Source organism: Carassius gibelio, chromosome B14 (assembly GCF_023724105.1).
Source record: "Carassius gibelio isolate Cgi1373 ecotype wild population from Czech Republic chromosome B14, carGib1.2-hapl.c, whole genome shotgun sequence".
NCBI lineage: Eukaryota > Metazoa > Chordata > Actinopteri > Cypriniformes > Cyprinidae > Carassius > Carassius gibelio.
In genome coordinates, this window is record NC_068409.1 from 13,294,680 (window position 1) to 13,308,323 (window position 13,644).

The 13,644-nt window shown below is 38.8% G+C and overlaps 1 protein-coding gene across 4 annotated transcripts; it reads right to left on the reverse strand.

Annotated features, from left to right (window-relative positions):
* Positions 1-46: 46 nt before the first annotated feature.
* On the reverse strand, positions 47-13,205 carry LOC127971676 (transcription elongation regulator 1). 4 transcript variants are annotated; one of them, XM_052574866.1, is made up of 21 exons: positions 13,125-13,205; positions 12,496-12,697; positions 12,229-12,381; positions 10,607-10,883; positions 9,689-9,925; positions 9,073-9,135; positions 8,325-8,522; positions 7,924-8,033; positions 7,760-7,848; positions 7,448-7,608; positions 7,045-7,123; positions 6,524-6,659; positions 5,235-5,324; positions 4,988-5,106; positions 3,964-4,114; positions 2,294-2,458; positions 1,921-2,103; positions 1,622-1,801; positions 1,440-1,523; positions 1,220-1,320; positions 47-1,067 (listed from the first exon to the last, which is right to left on the reverse strand). In XM_052574866.1, exons 1-21 carry the CDS (start codon positions 13,169-13,171, stop codon positions 866-868), a joined length of 3,027 nt encoding a protein of 1,008 aa, XP_052430826.1. In that variant the 5' UTR covers positions 13,172-13,205; the 3' UTR covers positions 47-865. The 4 variants fall into 4 exon arrangements, with proteins under 4 accessions (XP_052430826.1, XP_052430827.1, XP_052430828.1 ...); XM_052574867.1 differs by lacking the exon at positions 13,125-13,205 and adding an exon at positions 12,954-13,117; XM_052574868.1 differs by lacking the exon at positions 9,073-9,135.
* Positions 13,206-13,644: the final 439 nt, after the last annotated feature.

Genomic DNA, 13,644 nt, shown 5'->3' on the forward strand with positions numbered 1-13,644 from the left:
CACACACCTTGCAAAATGTCCAGTCCAAAAAATCCAGTCACAGAAGTAAAAAAAGAAATGGCTGCTTTTATTCAAACTTCAACTGTACATAAAGCAATAAACATGATCTGGACAATTATATTAAACCGTAGGACTAGTTGACATGGCCAACTGCTAGTGCTCATACGGTCAGTTGTAACATTGTAAACTAACTATTGAATACATATCCATATATATTCATCATCTAGAAAATTTTACATTAACCCCAACTGTCGTTTAAAATTACATATACACAGAGAGGCTTTTATAATTCTTGAATATCCCTGTGGGTGACTAAAGTCACCAAAAATGGTCACAAAACTGGGAGGTTCTCCCAATTTCAGCAAATCACTGATCGGAGCAAGAGATGTAAAATGGAATTGCTCACAATTTGAGATTGCAGAGGCTAGAGCTGAGAAAAATGGTTGGCAGGCACCAGGTGGTCACAACTCCAGATGATGTCCAGGAAAATTACCCAAACACATGACGGAATCTACAATCACCAATGAGCATCTAATGTGGCTTTAACCCTTGAATGGACGGATAAAGAGTTTGTGTAAGAACATGAAAACACTGGCTCCTTATGGACATGACCTAGAAATGCATCATAAAAAAACCTTACAGCTGGTCCAAATACTTATGCCATGTCTTATGCTTGGCTGAACGGATTGGTCACTAACCCATGATGTTCTCTGTGGCGTGAGCTAAGTGAGTATGGACCATTCCCTTTGAAAGGTTTGTCAAGTAGAACCTTTGAGCTGGAGTGATTTACCATTTCTGCAAGTCAATAATATGAACGGTGGTAGTGTGGGCTCAAGGAGTGGAAAAATATCTGTGAGGTATGTTATCATTTAGTGGAGCGTCGAGCAGGTTCAAAGGCAGTGGGAGGTGGAGGTGGTCCCCTGCGGTCCAGCTCCTCCACATATGCCATGAGGAGTTTGTGCCTCTCTTCTGACATACAGTCCAGAACCAGGTACCTTTTATCCTTTTGCAAGATCGTCTCTATGTCTGACAAATGCTGCTCTGACTCCTGCATCAACTTACGTGATCTGGAGACACAAAAAAGGACATGCAATGAGTCAGAAGAACTATATATTAAAAGGACAGCTGTTAAGGTTGCCGTTTATCTTACTAAATAATTGTTTTTATATTGTAGAATTATAATCTAGAATTTTACGATCACAGATTTGAAGCTTCTCACTTGTAGGTGATGAACTTGGTCTCTTTCAGAAGAGTTCGGAAGTCTGCTTTGACTGTGATGTACTTGTCTTTGATGTAATCACCAAACTCCCTCTGTCTTTTCTATGGTGAAAACGTGAACAGCAGGAACAAAGATTTACTCTATAGCTTTAACAATGACTGCTTTTTGACTAGAGTACAATACAATCCTGTTTTTTTTTTTTTTTAAAGACAGGCCTTACTCTGTCACTGCTGGAAAACTTGATGCATCTGGGATCTTCTTTAATGAGTTTCTTCACTTCCTTCCAAGATGTCATCAAATTGATCTGATGTAGAGGAAAGAATTTGAGATTGACAACAGATTAACTGACATTAAACAGAGTTAGACATATGACCCAGGTAATGGCATCAGGGCACTATGTACCGAGGTCGTCTCATCCAGAAGTTGGCGAAATTGCTCCTTTTTCTTCTTTGCGAGGGTCTCGATGTGCTCGTTAAAGAGCCTCTCTTTCTCATCCCTCTCTAGCAGTGAGGATGACTCCCAGCGGTGATCCTTCCTCAAGGTCCGACGTGTCTCTGACCAGTTTGCATCAGATGTCTTTACCTGTCACATGCAGAACATTTTTTTAATGACAATTTTACATTGTTAGATTTAAGATTAAGGTTTCAGACTGAGATATTAAATTTTGCATGATAAAATCATACTGAAACACTTTCTATTACCATATCAGACATGAGTGCTTTAAAATTCTGGACGGCCTCCTCCCTCTTGTGCTGTTCTCTCTCACGGTCAATCTCTTTGGTCTGCTCCGAGCGAAATCTCTGCACCATGCGCTCTCTTTCCCTTAGACTGGCCTCTATGCGGGCCTGTTTCTCTAGCTCCTTCTCTTTCTCAGAGTTTGGATTCTGGAGGAGCATTAAGATCATATGACAGTAAAGGCTGAGTTGTCAATGTTTTTTTTTTTTTTACATTTATCTTTTATCCATTAAATAAAAGTATTTATTATTTCTAAAGCCCTATAATTTCATGCATATCTAAAATGGTATTTATCATTTGTTGGGTTGGCACCGTGTAAAGTGAAGCAGCTTCACTAACCTTGGCAAGACGCTCCACATAGTTCTTAAATAGTTCTTCTCGAGCTCCAGAAGTTTCCACAGCCTTGTAGCGAGGGTCAGTCTCCATCTTTTCCTTCACTTTGCTCCAGCGCTGCTGACCATCAACATGGTAATCTGACAGGAGCTCAAAAAAGTCTTGCTTGACCTTAAAGATATTAAATAGCAACATTAATCTATAGGGTTTTGGGGCTCAAGGTCCTTGCAATCAGTCCCCAAAATGTTTTTTTTTATTTTTTATTTGTCATCCTTTCCTATCAAAATGCTTGGTACAGATGCAAAAACACAGAAAATCAAACCTGATCCAATTTTTTCTTTAGTATGGACGAAAGTTTTGAAGACCTTTAAAGGGATAGTTCACCCAAAAATACAAATTCTGTCATTAGTTACTCACCCTCATGTTGTTCCAAATCCATAAGACCTTTGTTCATCTTTGGAACACAAAATGCTTTTGATGAAATCAAAGAGATTTCTGATCCTGCATAGACAGCAACACGACTAACACGTTCAACAACCAGAAAGGTAGAAGAGACATCATTATATCAAAATATCATAATTTGTGTTGCGAAGATGAACAAAGGTCTTTACAGGTTTGGAAAAATTTCATTTTTGGGTGAACGATCCCTTTTAAAGGTTAATGGTTAAATTTCAAGAGGTAAAGTTGGAAGGGTTGGAGTTTTAAACACCAAAAGAGAGAATCCATGAAGTATCACCATTTTGCTATTGTCACTAAATAATATGAAATTGCTTCAATAAAGAGCTAATTTCTTCAAAATTACTCCAAGCCCATGTCTGCAGACAAAATTGTATTGTGGTGGCAGGATAAAGGGGTCAGAGAGAGACATGTTCACAGTACATACGAGTGCAGGAACACCAGTTCAAATATAAACTACATAGATCTAGACTATTAGACAAAAAGATGGTGGTTCAAATCCCACATGAGATCATGACAACTAATTTCCCACCACTACTGCACCTTTGAACAAGGCAAGTGAATTAGTTACTTATATATTGTTTGATTCTGTGAAAATCTATCTTCACTTCTGAACTATACATTCGCAATAAAGTGTCCAGATCCAATGAGTCACTACTTAAAAAACTGTGATTAAACAACTGATTATTGTTAATATGTTTTGATTATCCCAGAATTAGACGAGCATCCTCTGGTGAACCCCACCTGGTGAACACTCCCTCCTAACCTATGGCCCCCCCACAAAGATGACATTTCACTGGCATTAATGTTTGATTGCTGACCTTTAGCTGCCAAATGCAATCAGCCCAGACGCTCTGCACTTAACCCTAGCCACAAAGACAGCAAGTGTGTGGACAAAACATCAGGGCAGATTACAGCACATGAACAACTAACAGACAGTCAGTCTCTTGGTCTCCGTCCGCGAGTGTATTCATCTGTGGACATGCAGTGTATTTCATGATAATAAATGTAAAGTATTTTCAAAAGTTACCAAGAGACATCCATTGTATAATAATGTCTGTGTAGGGGGTCCTGGTTCTACTGTGTGCACCCATTGAGCACTTGCTTCTATTGTATTAAATGTCAGTTAAATAACCAGAAGCACTCCTGAAAGTTTAATAGGATTGACGTCTCAGTGGGTAAAATAGGGTAACAGTTCTATATAAACTTCATCTCCTCACCTTTTCTCCACGATTCTTTGAGTTTTCTTTCTCCTTCTTTCTGAAGGCCATCATGTATTCATTAAAAATGGCTTCTCTGTCTTTCATCTTTTCAACAGCCTTAAAGCGTGAATCCTTGGCGTGTTTGGCAGCGAACTCGCTGAATGTTGTTCTGTGAAGACGGCAAAGTCCCTGTTGTTAGATTATGCATTTAGCATATTTACTTTCATAGCAATGCAAAAGAAGGATGGGTTCCTCTCAAAGCTTTTTTTCTCTCCACTACCTAAACATCTTATAGGTTTTTCTTTTCTTGTCACTGTCGCCTTTACTCACCAAGGGCTTCAGGATATGTTTCTTTGCCCAAGTTGCTTTGAAATATCATAACTTGTAAAAAGAACTACAGAAATAAAAATGACAGGTTACCATTGAATTAGGGATGTCAATCAGTAAAATATTTAATACAATTAATTACACTACAGTTCAAAATTTTAAGGTGAGCAAGAATTCTTTTAAAGAAATTAATACTTTTTTTCAGCAATGGTGCATTTAATTGATCAATAGGGACATTTTTAGATTTCTAGATCTATAAAAAGATGTTCTTTAGAACTTTCTATTCATCAAAGCATCCTGAAAAAAAAAATCTAGCACCGTTTCCACTAAAATATTTATTCTCTGCAAATATTTTACTTACTTTGATTAATGTCAATATTTGTTGTGAACAGACCCCAAATTAAGTTAATTCATAAACATTATACTGTTACAGCAGAAAAAAACATTACCGGTAAATGAACAAAAAGGAACCTTAGAGGTTGTTCACACAATGCGTTATTGCTATTTTTAAATAGTTTGTCTATGTCAGCATGCAGGTGGACAACCATTGAACGGCACACCTTTCAAAGCCCAACATTTTAAAATGGTTTAATATTTCATAACCTACTTGGCTTATTTCTGATAAACACCAAGTAAGTGAACACCATTATTAACAGCTCTGATGAATTAGGTCTATCCAGACGGTCCTTAGTGACTTAAAGGTTCAAGCGTTTACCTGACACCCAGTTTAGCTTCCTCCATCATTTTCCTGAAGTCATCTTTGACCTGCATGATTTTATTCTTTTTCTCTTTCCTCTCCTCCTCAGCACGTGTCTTTACATACTGATCGAACACCTGGAGAGTGTTCACAGTGGCGTGAGACGAGTAGGGACATGTACACTATATTTGGAGACTGATTTCAATCTGGTTTAATTTTTGTTGACATGGTAGAGTCATGGTATAGTGTGTGAGTGTGTGTGTACCAGTTTTCTCTCTTTGGGATTCAGCAGCAGATAACGTGGATCAAATACAATCTTATGAAGCTCCTTCTCCCAGGTAGAGAAAGCAGAGACCTGTTAAAAAATAAGATGTTTAGAGATGGAGAAAAAGAGTCATAGAGCCATTTCAACCCCTCCTTCCTCTTAATTAGGGCCATTATAACGAGAAGAGTAGGTGAGCCCCTCTGAGCGTGTCCCCCTCCTGTGGCGCCGGAGTCAGGGTGTGTGAGCCCACTGCTTTTCATCCTCCATCCCACCATCCCTAATGAATGACACACACCCACAGGTGGTCCTCAGCTTCTATCTCTCAGCCTCCAACCCTTTTTTTTTCCACCATGCTAATTGGTGTAATGAGAGAGGTGTAATTAGATGGGGGTGAACGGGCAGCTCGTCTACTCGAGTGATGACTGTATATGCTGCTGTATGGCACCTCTCAGACAAGTGGGGGTCCAAGGATGAGGAGGAGGAGAGGGGGAAGGGGTCTTGCCTTGATGATGAGACCCTTTGACTGGAAATGTGCCTTTCATCTTTGGCATTGGATGGCGTGGCAAAGGGCAGATATCTCTCTTCTACAGACTTAAAGGGATCTCCATCACATAAACGACATATGCGTTTATCCATATTTCATAGTAGAAACATCAAATCTGTTGCCAAGAGGGGGGGAGATGCAAGACTCCACTGATCAGTGGTTCTTTGATCACCTGAAAATGTCAGGTGATTATTTTAATGAGAACCGTAGCTTAAACAAATGATGGGTTTAACCTTTAAGACCAGAAAATAAATATATAAACTGCACTGCAGGATCGCGCCCAGGCAAATCACTCTGCCGTTCTGTGATGAAACAAATAAGCATAAGTAAAATAAGTTTTATTTTGTGTTGACTTTGTAATTACATAAGTGCATTAGTATGCACTGATTTAAACCTAGTGTGTACTAATGAAAGAAAAAGTTTGGGGTCAGTAAGATCATTCTTATTTTTTGTCTTCGAAAAAGTCTCTTAAGTTCGCCAAAGCAGCAATTATTTGATCAAAATACAGAAGAAAAAAACAACAGTAATAAAGTGAAATATTCCAAATAAGAAAACTTTTTTCTGTTTGAAATGATCAAAGAGAAATCTAAATTCCCTTGATCCTTTAACATAAATAAGTTCATTGTAATGGTTTTATCATGGACATTGTGTTCATTTAAAAAAATACAGTCTTACAGACTTTTGCAAGTTAGTTTGTGTGCAAATGCATCTATTTACTTAAATGTATAAAATGTCCGTGTCTTACCCCTCGCTCAAGCAGCATGTCTTTAAACTGACTCATCCGAGCTTCCTGAGGTACCACTGCTCTCTCACGTGCTGCCTTCAGCTCTGCCTCCATTGCTGCCTCTTTCTCGGTGTCAGCCTCCTTCTTCTCTTCTATCCTAATGCACAAAACAACAAATCAGTCAGAAGATATGCAACTAAGCCTAAACCAGCCTATTGACAACAAGTCTGAACTTCTGGCATGAAATCGCACAAAACAAATTAAGTATTTGACTTCTTTCACAGCCCATAATATCATCTCTTATTATTTAGACCAGACACATTTTTTATTGTTCAGAATCAGATGCTGTTTACTTGATTTGAATATCCAATCTGAAAGCGTGAAAAAAATGCTGGTGAATATTTTATGTTTTCATTTCATTAGCATTTTACTTTGTGTAAACTACCTTCAAGTGCTGAGAGACGAAGAAGTTTATGCAACTTCCTCTGAAAAGTCAAAACGGAGTTTTTACTTTCTTAATACACATTTTAAAAAATTCTCACTTTCGTCTCTTGGCCTTGCTGGGTTCATCGTCAGGTGAGTCTTCTGTTACTGCAAATTCCTGCTCCTCCTTAGCTAAGACTGTGTCCCAGAAAACACAAACACGCAACAGAAGGTTTGGACAAGTATACAACATTATACATACATACATCTATGGCACTTTTTCTTTCTTTTTTCGGCTTCTCTATTGATACTTTTGTCTGGAGATCTGCTTACTGGCTATTTTATCAATTACTTGATTATGGAAAATGTCTATATTGCCTATGGTTTGGATATAGCATTATTTTGATCCTTTTATAAATATTTGTTGAAAAACACAAACAATCTGTAATTTCTACGGAAAAAGTCAAAACACTTAATACGAGAGAGATTTAACATTAAATGCAACATGGAGATGACCTTTACCTAGTTTGTTGCTGTTGTCCAGGCCTCTTCTGTGGGGAGGTTCCTGGATCGCTTTATCAACATCAACCCGTCCCACCAGCTCCTCCGGCCGCTCCCACATGGACAGACGCGTGGTTGGGTTGTAATAGAACACTCGCTCGTCACCCGTCCACACCACACACCTGAATCACATATGCATAAGCATTGGGCACAGGTAAATGCATTACAAAGAGCCCGCATCCAAAAGCTCTAAATGTCTTCATATATCAAAACTCGTCTATAAAATGTAGTTGATCTTATTTGTGCAAATCAAATAAACCAGCAGCAGCCTACCATGGTGTGCCAGGAATAGGTGTGGTTGCAATAGGCTTTGCCTTTTTAGCTGCCTTCTGTTCCTCTGTCATCTCTTCCTCTTTCAGCTCCTAGGAATAACACAGATTATGTCAGAAACAGTGTTGTTACACACAACAATTGAGAAAACTAGATCCACTAACAACCTCTTTCTTCTCTTTTGGTGGATCGATTTTTGGGCTTCCTTCTTCCATTTCCATGATTTCAGCATCAATCATGTCGAGAGCTGCATCCTTGATCTTCTCATTCTCTTTTTCTGTTATGGAGACATGGAGAAGAGCAACTGTCAAATCAGGAAGTATTGAAAACAGTTGAAAGAATACATATATAATAGTGACTGGAAATTATGTGTTAGAACCATCTTTGCACATTTCAGCATTCATCTTAAACTGTAACATCAAAAAACAATTTAACAGAATTAGCACAACACCAGTATTGAAAAAGAAAATGTCACTGGTAATTAATATTTAATATATATTTTTTATTTTTTTATAAAGTCATGCCAAGGGTAATTGCCCTTGTGTTGTTCTTTGTCCCAGTTTCTAACCTGTCTCTTTGAGTTCTTCTGGTTTGTCCCAGGTGGTCTCCTGTGTGTGTTTGTTGAAGTAGTAGGACTTTCCTTCAGGGGTTTTAAACTCAGTCCAGTCAGATGTACTCAGAGCTCCAGGCAGTCCTAAGGGCCCAGCCATCGCCATTTGAGGAGGCATCATGGGTACCAGAGGTGGTGCCATGCCAGGGAGCATACCTTAATATAACATACACAAAGTCAGAATCGGTTCAAGAAAGGTAGCTCTTCTCTTCCATTCTACTTATGCTTTTGCATTGTTACATTAGTTACATAGTTTTACAACATAATGTCAAAAAAAAAAGGAAAAAAATGTCAGAAACTGAAAAAAAAAACCACGTATCTTTGTTGGATGATTTAACTACAGCACAAAATATCTTAAAAAACTAAACATTCAATGGGACTAATGCATGCAAAGACAATACCAACACAAAACATTAAAAAAGGGGACACAAGGTAGGAACACAGTTACTTGCAACAAATCACAACAGATATCGCAGTTTATTATCTACTGCCTACAACTCAACTGTAACAAGTTTTCAGAGGTGGGAAAAAAAAACAGATCTACACCAACTAAGCAAAATGTTACGTCAAAAACAACTGAAAAAGCGAAGTGAGTCTATGTCTCATTTGTAAGAAACAGAGGGGCCTCTAATGGGAAATTATTACATTTAAAAAGGATAAAGATGCACAACCGTTATTAACATGCCATAACAGGGAAGGGAATTACCGTTTTTGGTAGGAGAGATAGTCTTTACATAGGGACAGCTGACTATCTGCATCATTGCTACACCTGAAAGAACGTATAAGCAAGCAAAGAGTGTTGGAAAAGAAACAAACATACGTCAACTACTGCTTCCAGGTGTAAGGAGGGCAAATACTACATCATTTATGATGAAAACACTACAGTATCTTCTACAGTGCTAGCTGATCTATATTCAACTCAAATTAGACATTACTGTCAGCCAATGTTGCTTGACAATAAGTGCACATGAAAACGGCAGATTACTGCCATCTATAGAACACTGAATGTCACTTCTGCAACATTAATGCAGTAGTTAAGACTACGTTTATATTTAATATATTACAATAGAGCTTGCTTTGCTTTCTAGAATCATTTTTGTTATACAATTTCATTAAAGATGCTCGGCAACTGTAAGCAGTGAAGAAAAACAGGCATCTATTAAGAGCCTAGTTTCCAGTAAAAACTACAGACATGCATTGGATAGGGTGAAAAAGACAGAAAGACAAGGAACAAAGGAGAGAAAGGCAGTCGCATACTAGAGCAGAAGAATTCTTTAAAGGGCACATACAGATGATTCGACAAGTTTAAAGGTCAAACCTACCGGGCAGCGGGATGGGCATGCCAGGCAGGGGCACTCTGAAGGGTGGCACCATGACAGGAGGGAATCCTGGCATTGGAGCAGCGGGCTGTTGCATAGTATGGGACAATGCCACCGGCAGAGCTGGCGGTCCTGTAGTCATTGCCATGGAAACCGTCGGAGGATTGACAGCTGCTACTGGGGTTGCCATTGCACTGGGAGCTGTGGTTACAACTGACGGCATCTCCACGACATCATGGGCTACAGGTCAAACAATTGGGTACAGAATGATCACAGATTAACTTCTGACACTCAGATAAAATAAACAAACAAATGGTGAACAAAACTTTCTCCACAACCCAAAACTAATTCTGACACCCAGACAAAATAAACATAAAAAAACAAATGGTTAACAAAAATTAAGCCCAAATCCTGATTCAAAACAGAAACAAACAAATAAACGGGGAACAAAAACTTCTGCAGAATGTGTTTCTTATATATAACAACTTTTGTCACCCAGAAAAGTAAATCAAATATGGGGAACAAAATGTTTTTTTTTTTTCTGAATAAGTTTTTGACACAATAAAGACAAAATAAATGACCAAACAAATGAGGAACAAAAATTAAGCTCAAATCCTGATCCAAAACTATTTCTGAAAGATGAAAAAATAAGTAAATAGATGGGGAACAAAAACTTCTCCAGAATGTGTTTCTAATATCAACTTCTGACACCCAAACAGAAATAAAGCAAATAGGGGGAACAAAACAATTTCTGACCGAAAACAACTTCTGAGACAAAATGAACAAACAAACAAACAAATGGGGAATGGAACAAGCTTCTCCAGAATGCTGTTTCTGACCCAAAAAGCTTATAAGCTATTGGTCAACAAATGAAATCTCATAAAAGCTGTTGCTTAGAGGTGTCGTTGGAATGACATTTACCTGACACAGGTGTTGGGAGGAGAGGTGAAGCTGCGGTGGTGCTGGGAGAGGAGGTGGAGCTCATGACTGTGGAGGTGTGTGTGGTTGTAGTGCTGTTGGCTGCAGCTGTGATGCTGACAGATGAACCAGGCCCAGTGCAACCTCCGCTGGCTGCTGCCGCCGCCACCGCCGCGGCCTGGCTCAGCATCACTGGACCCAGCTCAGCCTGCTGGATCACCTTCACTCCTTCAGGCTTCGTCCAGGATGACTCCCTCGTACGTGCATTATAATAATACACCTAAATAATAGGAAAAGTAAACAGATGAGGACAGGAGATCAAGCTGTTTGTATTGTAAAAAGGCAAATATATTTTTATGTTATCATCTAATTGTTTCAAGCAAGAAGTGTAACAATGCAACAGTGCAGTGTGTATAATGCATAGTGAACTTCAAAAATGCAAATTATGCAAAATCCAATGGATTACGCTTTCATTTCTCATTTAAAATATCATTTTTAATATCTTATCAACTGACCATTTGCAAAGACCTGCCCACCTTAGTTACTGTTGCTATCCCTGGCCTGACAATGCCGCTCTCACACTACACATCATGTTCTCACAAGGTGAAAAGTACACTGCAGAGCAAAGAGGAAACTGACAATGTGCAGACAATACAGAGCAGGTTACTTCTACTATGAAACAAGGTCTCAGGACTCTCAGCTTTCAAATTTCATTTTTAAAGAAATTCAAACAATAGACTGTTTTGTGGCTCTTTAATGTGTCATGACAGATCATTGTATTGCCTTAGTTTAAATACGTGTACCGACTGTCTTTTCATGTTTACATAGAGCACAAAATAAACATAAAAGTGAAAGTGAAGTGACATACAGCCAAGTATGGTGACCCACACTCAGAATTTGTGCTCTGCATTTAACCCATCCAAAGTGCACACACACACAGCAGTGAACACACACCCGGAGCAGTGGGCAGCCATTTATGCTGTGGCACCCGGGGAGCATTTGGGGGTTCGGTGCCTTGCTAATGTTGGCCCCAGACTCAAAACCCACAACGTTATGGTTAGGAGTCAAACTCTCCTCAAATAAACATCAAAAAGTTTTTCCACTCCACTTGTCAGATTTGTGGCAATTTTGTAGCTTTATTAAAAAAAAAAAGTTTCAATTCAATCAATCTTTTTTTTATCCCGTTTTAAAATGGATTTCTATGGAGACTAGCTGTAGCTGTTTGAAAGCTTGTGGATAGCAGCGACAGCACATAATATCCCCTTTCTGATTGGTCAATTCGTCTGCCAATCAAGCTCTCTGCAAACGGTCAATAGCCTGTGCAGTTACTCCCGAATCTTTAGTTTATTTATAAATACATACAAAATATAATTTAATTATTTATAATACACACTAGTGTCCTAAAGATAAGTTTTTCTGAAGAAGTACTTTCTGAAGTACTTTTATTCGACAGTGATTCATTAAATTGTAAGTAACAGTTAAAAAAATTGTTATATTACAAATGTTTACCAGTTTAATAAAATCAATATTTTTGAACATTGTACAGAAAGAATTCCAGAAAATAAAATCACAACTCTCCATGTCAAAGGACTGGAATGCAACCCACGAAGAATTAGAAGTCATACCTTGCCCTCAGGGCTCTTATTCTCCACCCAGATCTCTTCTGCAGAGGGCAGGGAAGGAGGAGTAGGAGAGGCTGTAGGTGGTATTCCTGGAGGGAAAATCATGCCAGGTGGAGGTGGCATGGATCCTCCATGTGGAGGCATAAACGGGGGTCTCTTAAAGTGAAAAAGAAGTCATAGGTGTCAATGAAACCTTCCCGATTTCCAACCTCTTCTTTACATCCCAATTAAAATAAAGTTGAGAAATGGTATCTGAAGTACTATTCATACCTGTAAAGGAGGGGCACCCATGGGAGGGGGCACACTGGGGTCAAAGGGAATTCGTCCGAAGGGCGGCCGGGCTGGAGGTGGAGGACCCCTCATCATCGCAAAGGGAGGCACTGGGGTGCTCAGTAAAGGCTGCCTGCGGGTGGAGGGGTTGACGGGTGGAGGGGCAGCGGCAGGGAAACGGATTGCTGGCTGCTGAGCCATGCTAATGGAGCGAAAAAATAAAACTTGTGAACAAATAGTATCCATACAGCACACAACGACTGCTGCAGAAAAAAAACATAACAGCAAATCAACACAGCAGCAGAAATCATTCTTACGAACCGTAACGCCCACTAAATCTTCCTGATGTGCCATAATAAACTTTATATAACGCATTTATGTCTAAAAACATTCATTTGTAACTTGAAGTGCTCTTAAAAAGTCGAGACATAACAACGTAAAATAATTCATCCGTATACCGTTATGATGCTTTCATTGTCCACGACCCAACTGGCCTCACGAGGCTTAAAAGAGACTCATATTAACCAACTGCGAAACGTTATTAAGTGTACTGTTAAGTTAAAACTGAAGCTTACTATAACTGATCGTTTGTGTTAGCCGGTGTATGAAAAATAATTCAAAATCCACACCTATTGGCGGCCAGGCCAATGCCTTCTGCCTCCGAGTGCTCCGCCATAACGGGAATAAACTACAACAAAAGTCCCCTCGACCCATTTCCGGTGGAGTCTGGCGTTCAGCCGTCAAATGTAATAAAAAAATATTTAAACGTAATATAATATCTGTTAATGTCACATAGTTTTGAATAATCAATATTTCTAAATTGGTCCTAAATCTATTTTCCTCCAAACTGGTTTCATTAGCGTAGTTTGTGAAGTGACAAGGGAACTGCCTCATAAGATTTTGATAAAAAAAAAGTGTAAAATAGGTTATAGGACTCCCTACAAATGTATGAACTTTATCATATCATATTTGCTTCTGTTAGTAAAATACTGGTTGTTGCGTCAACACTTTCTTAATATTTTAAATTCTTAATATTTTTAGATATATTTTTAAATGGCTTTATCATTTTGTTATTGACAGTATTTAGTTGTTCGTTTGTTTACACTTTTTTAATGGTTGGATCGATTACCTAATCGCTAAGTGATTTAA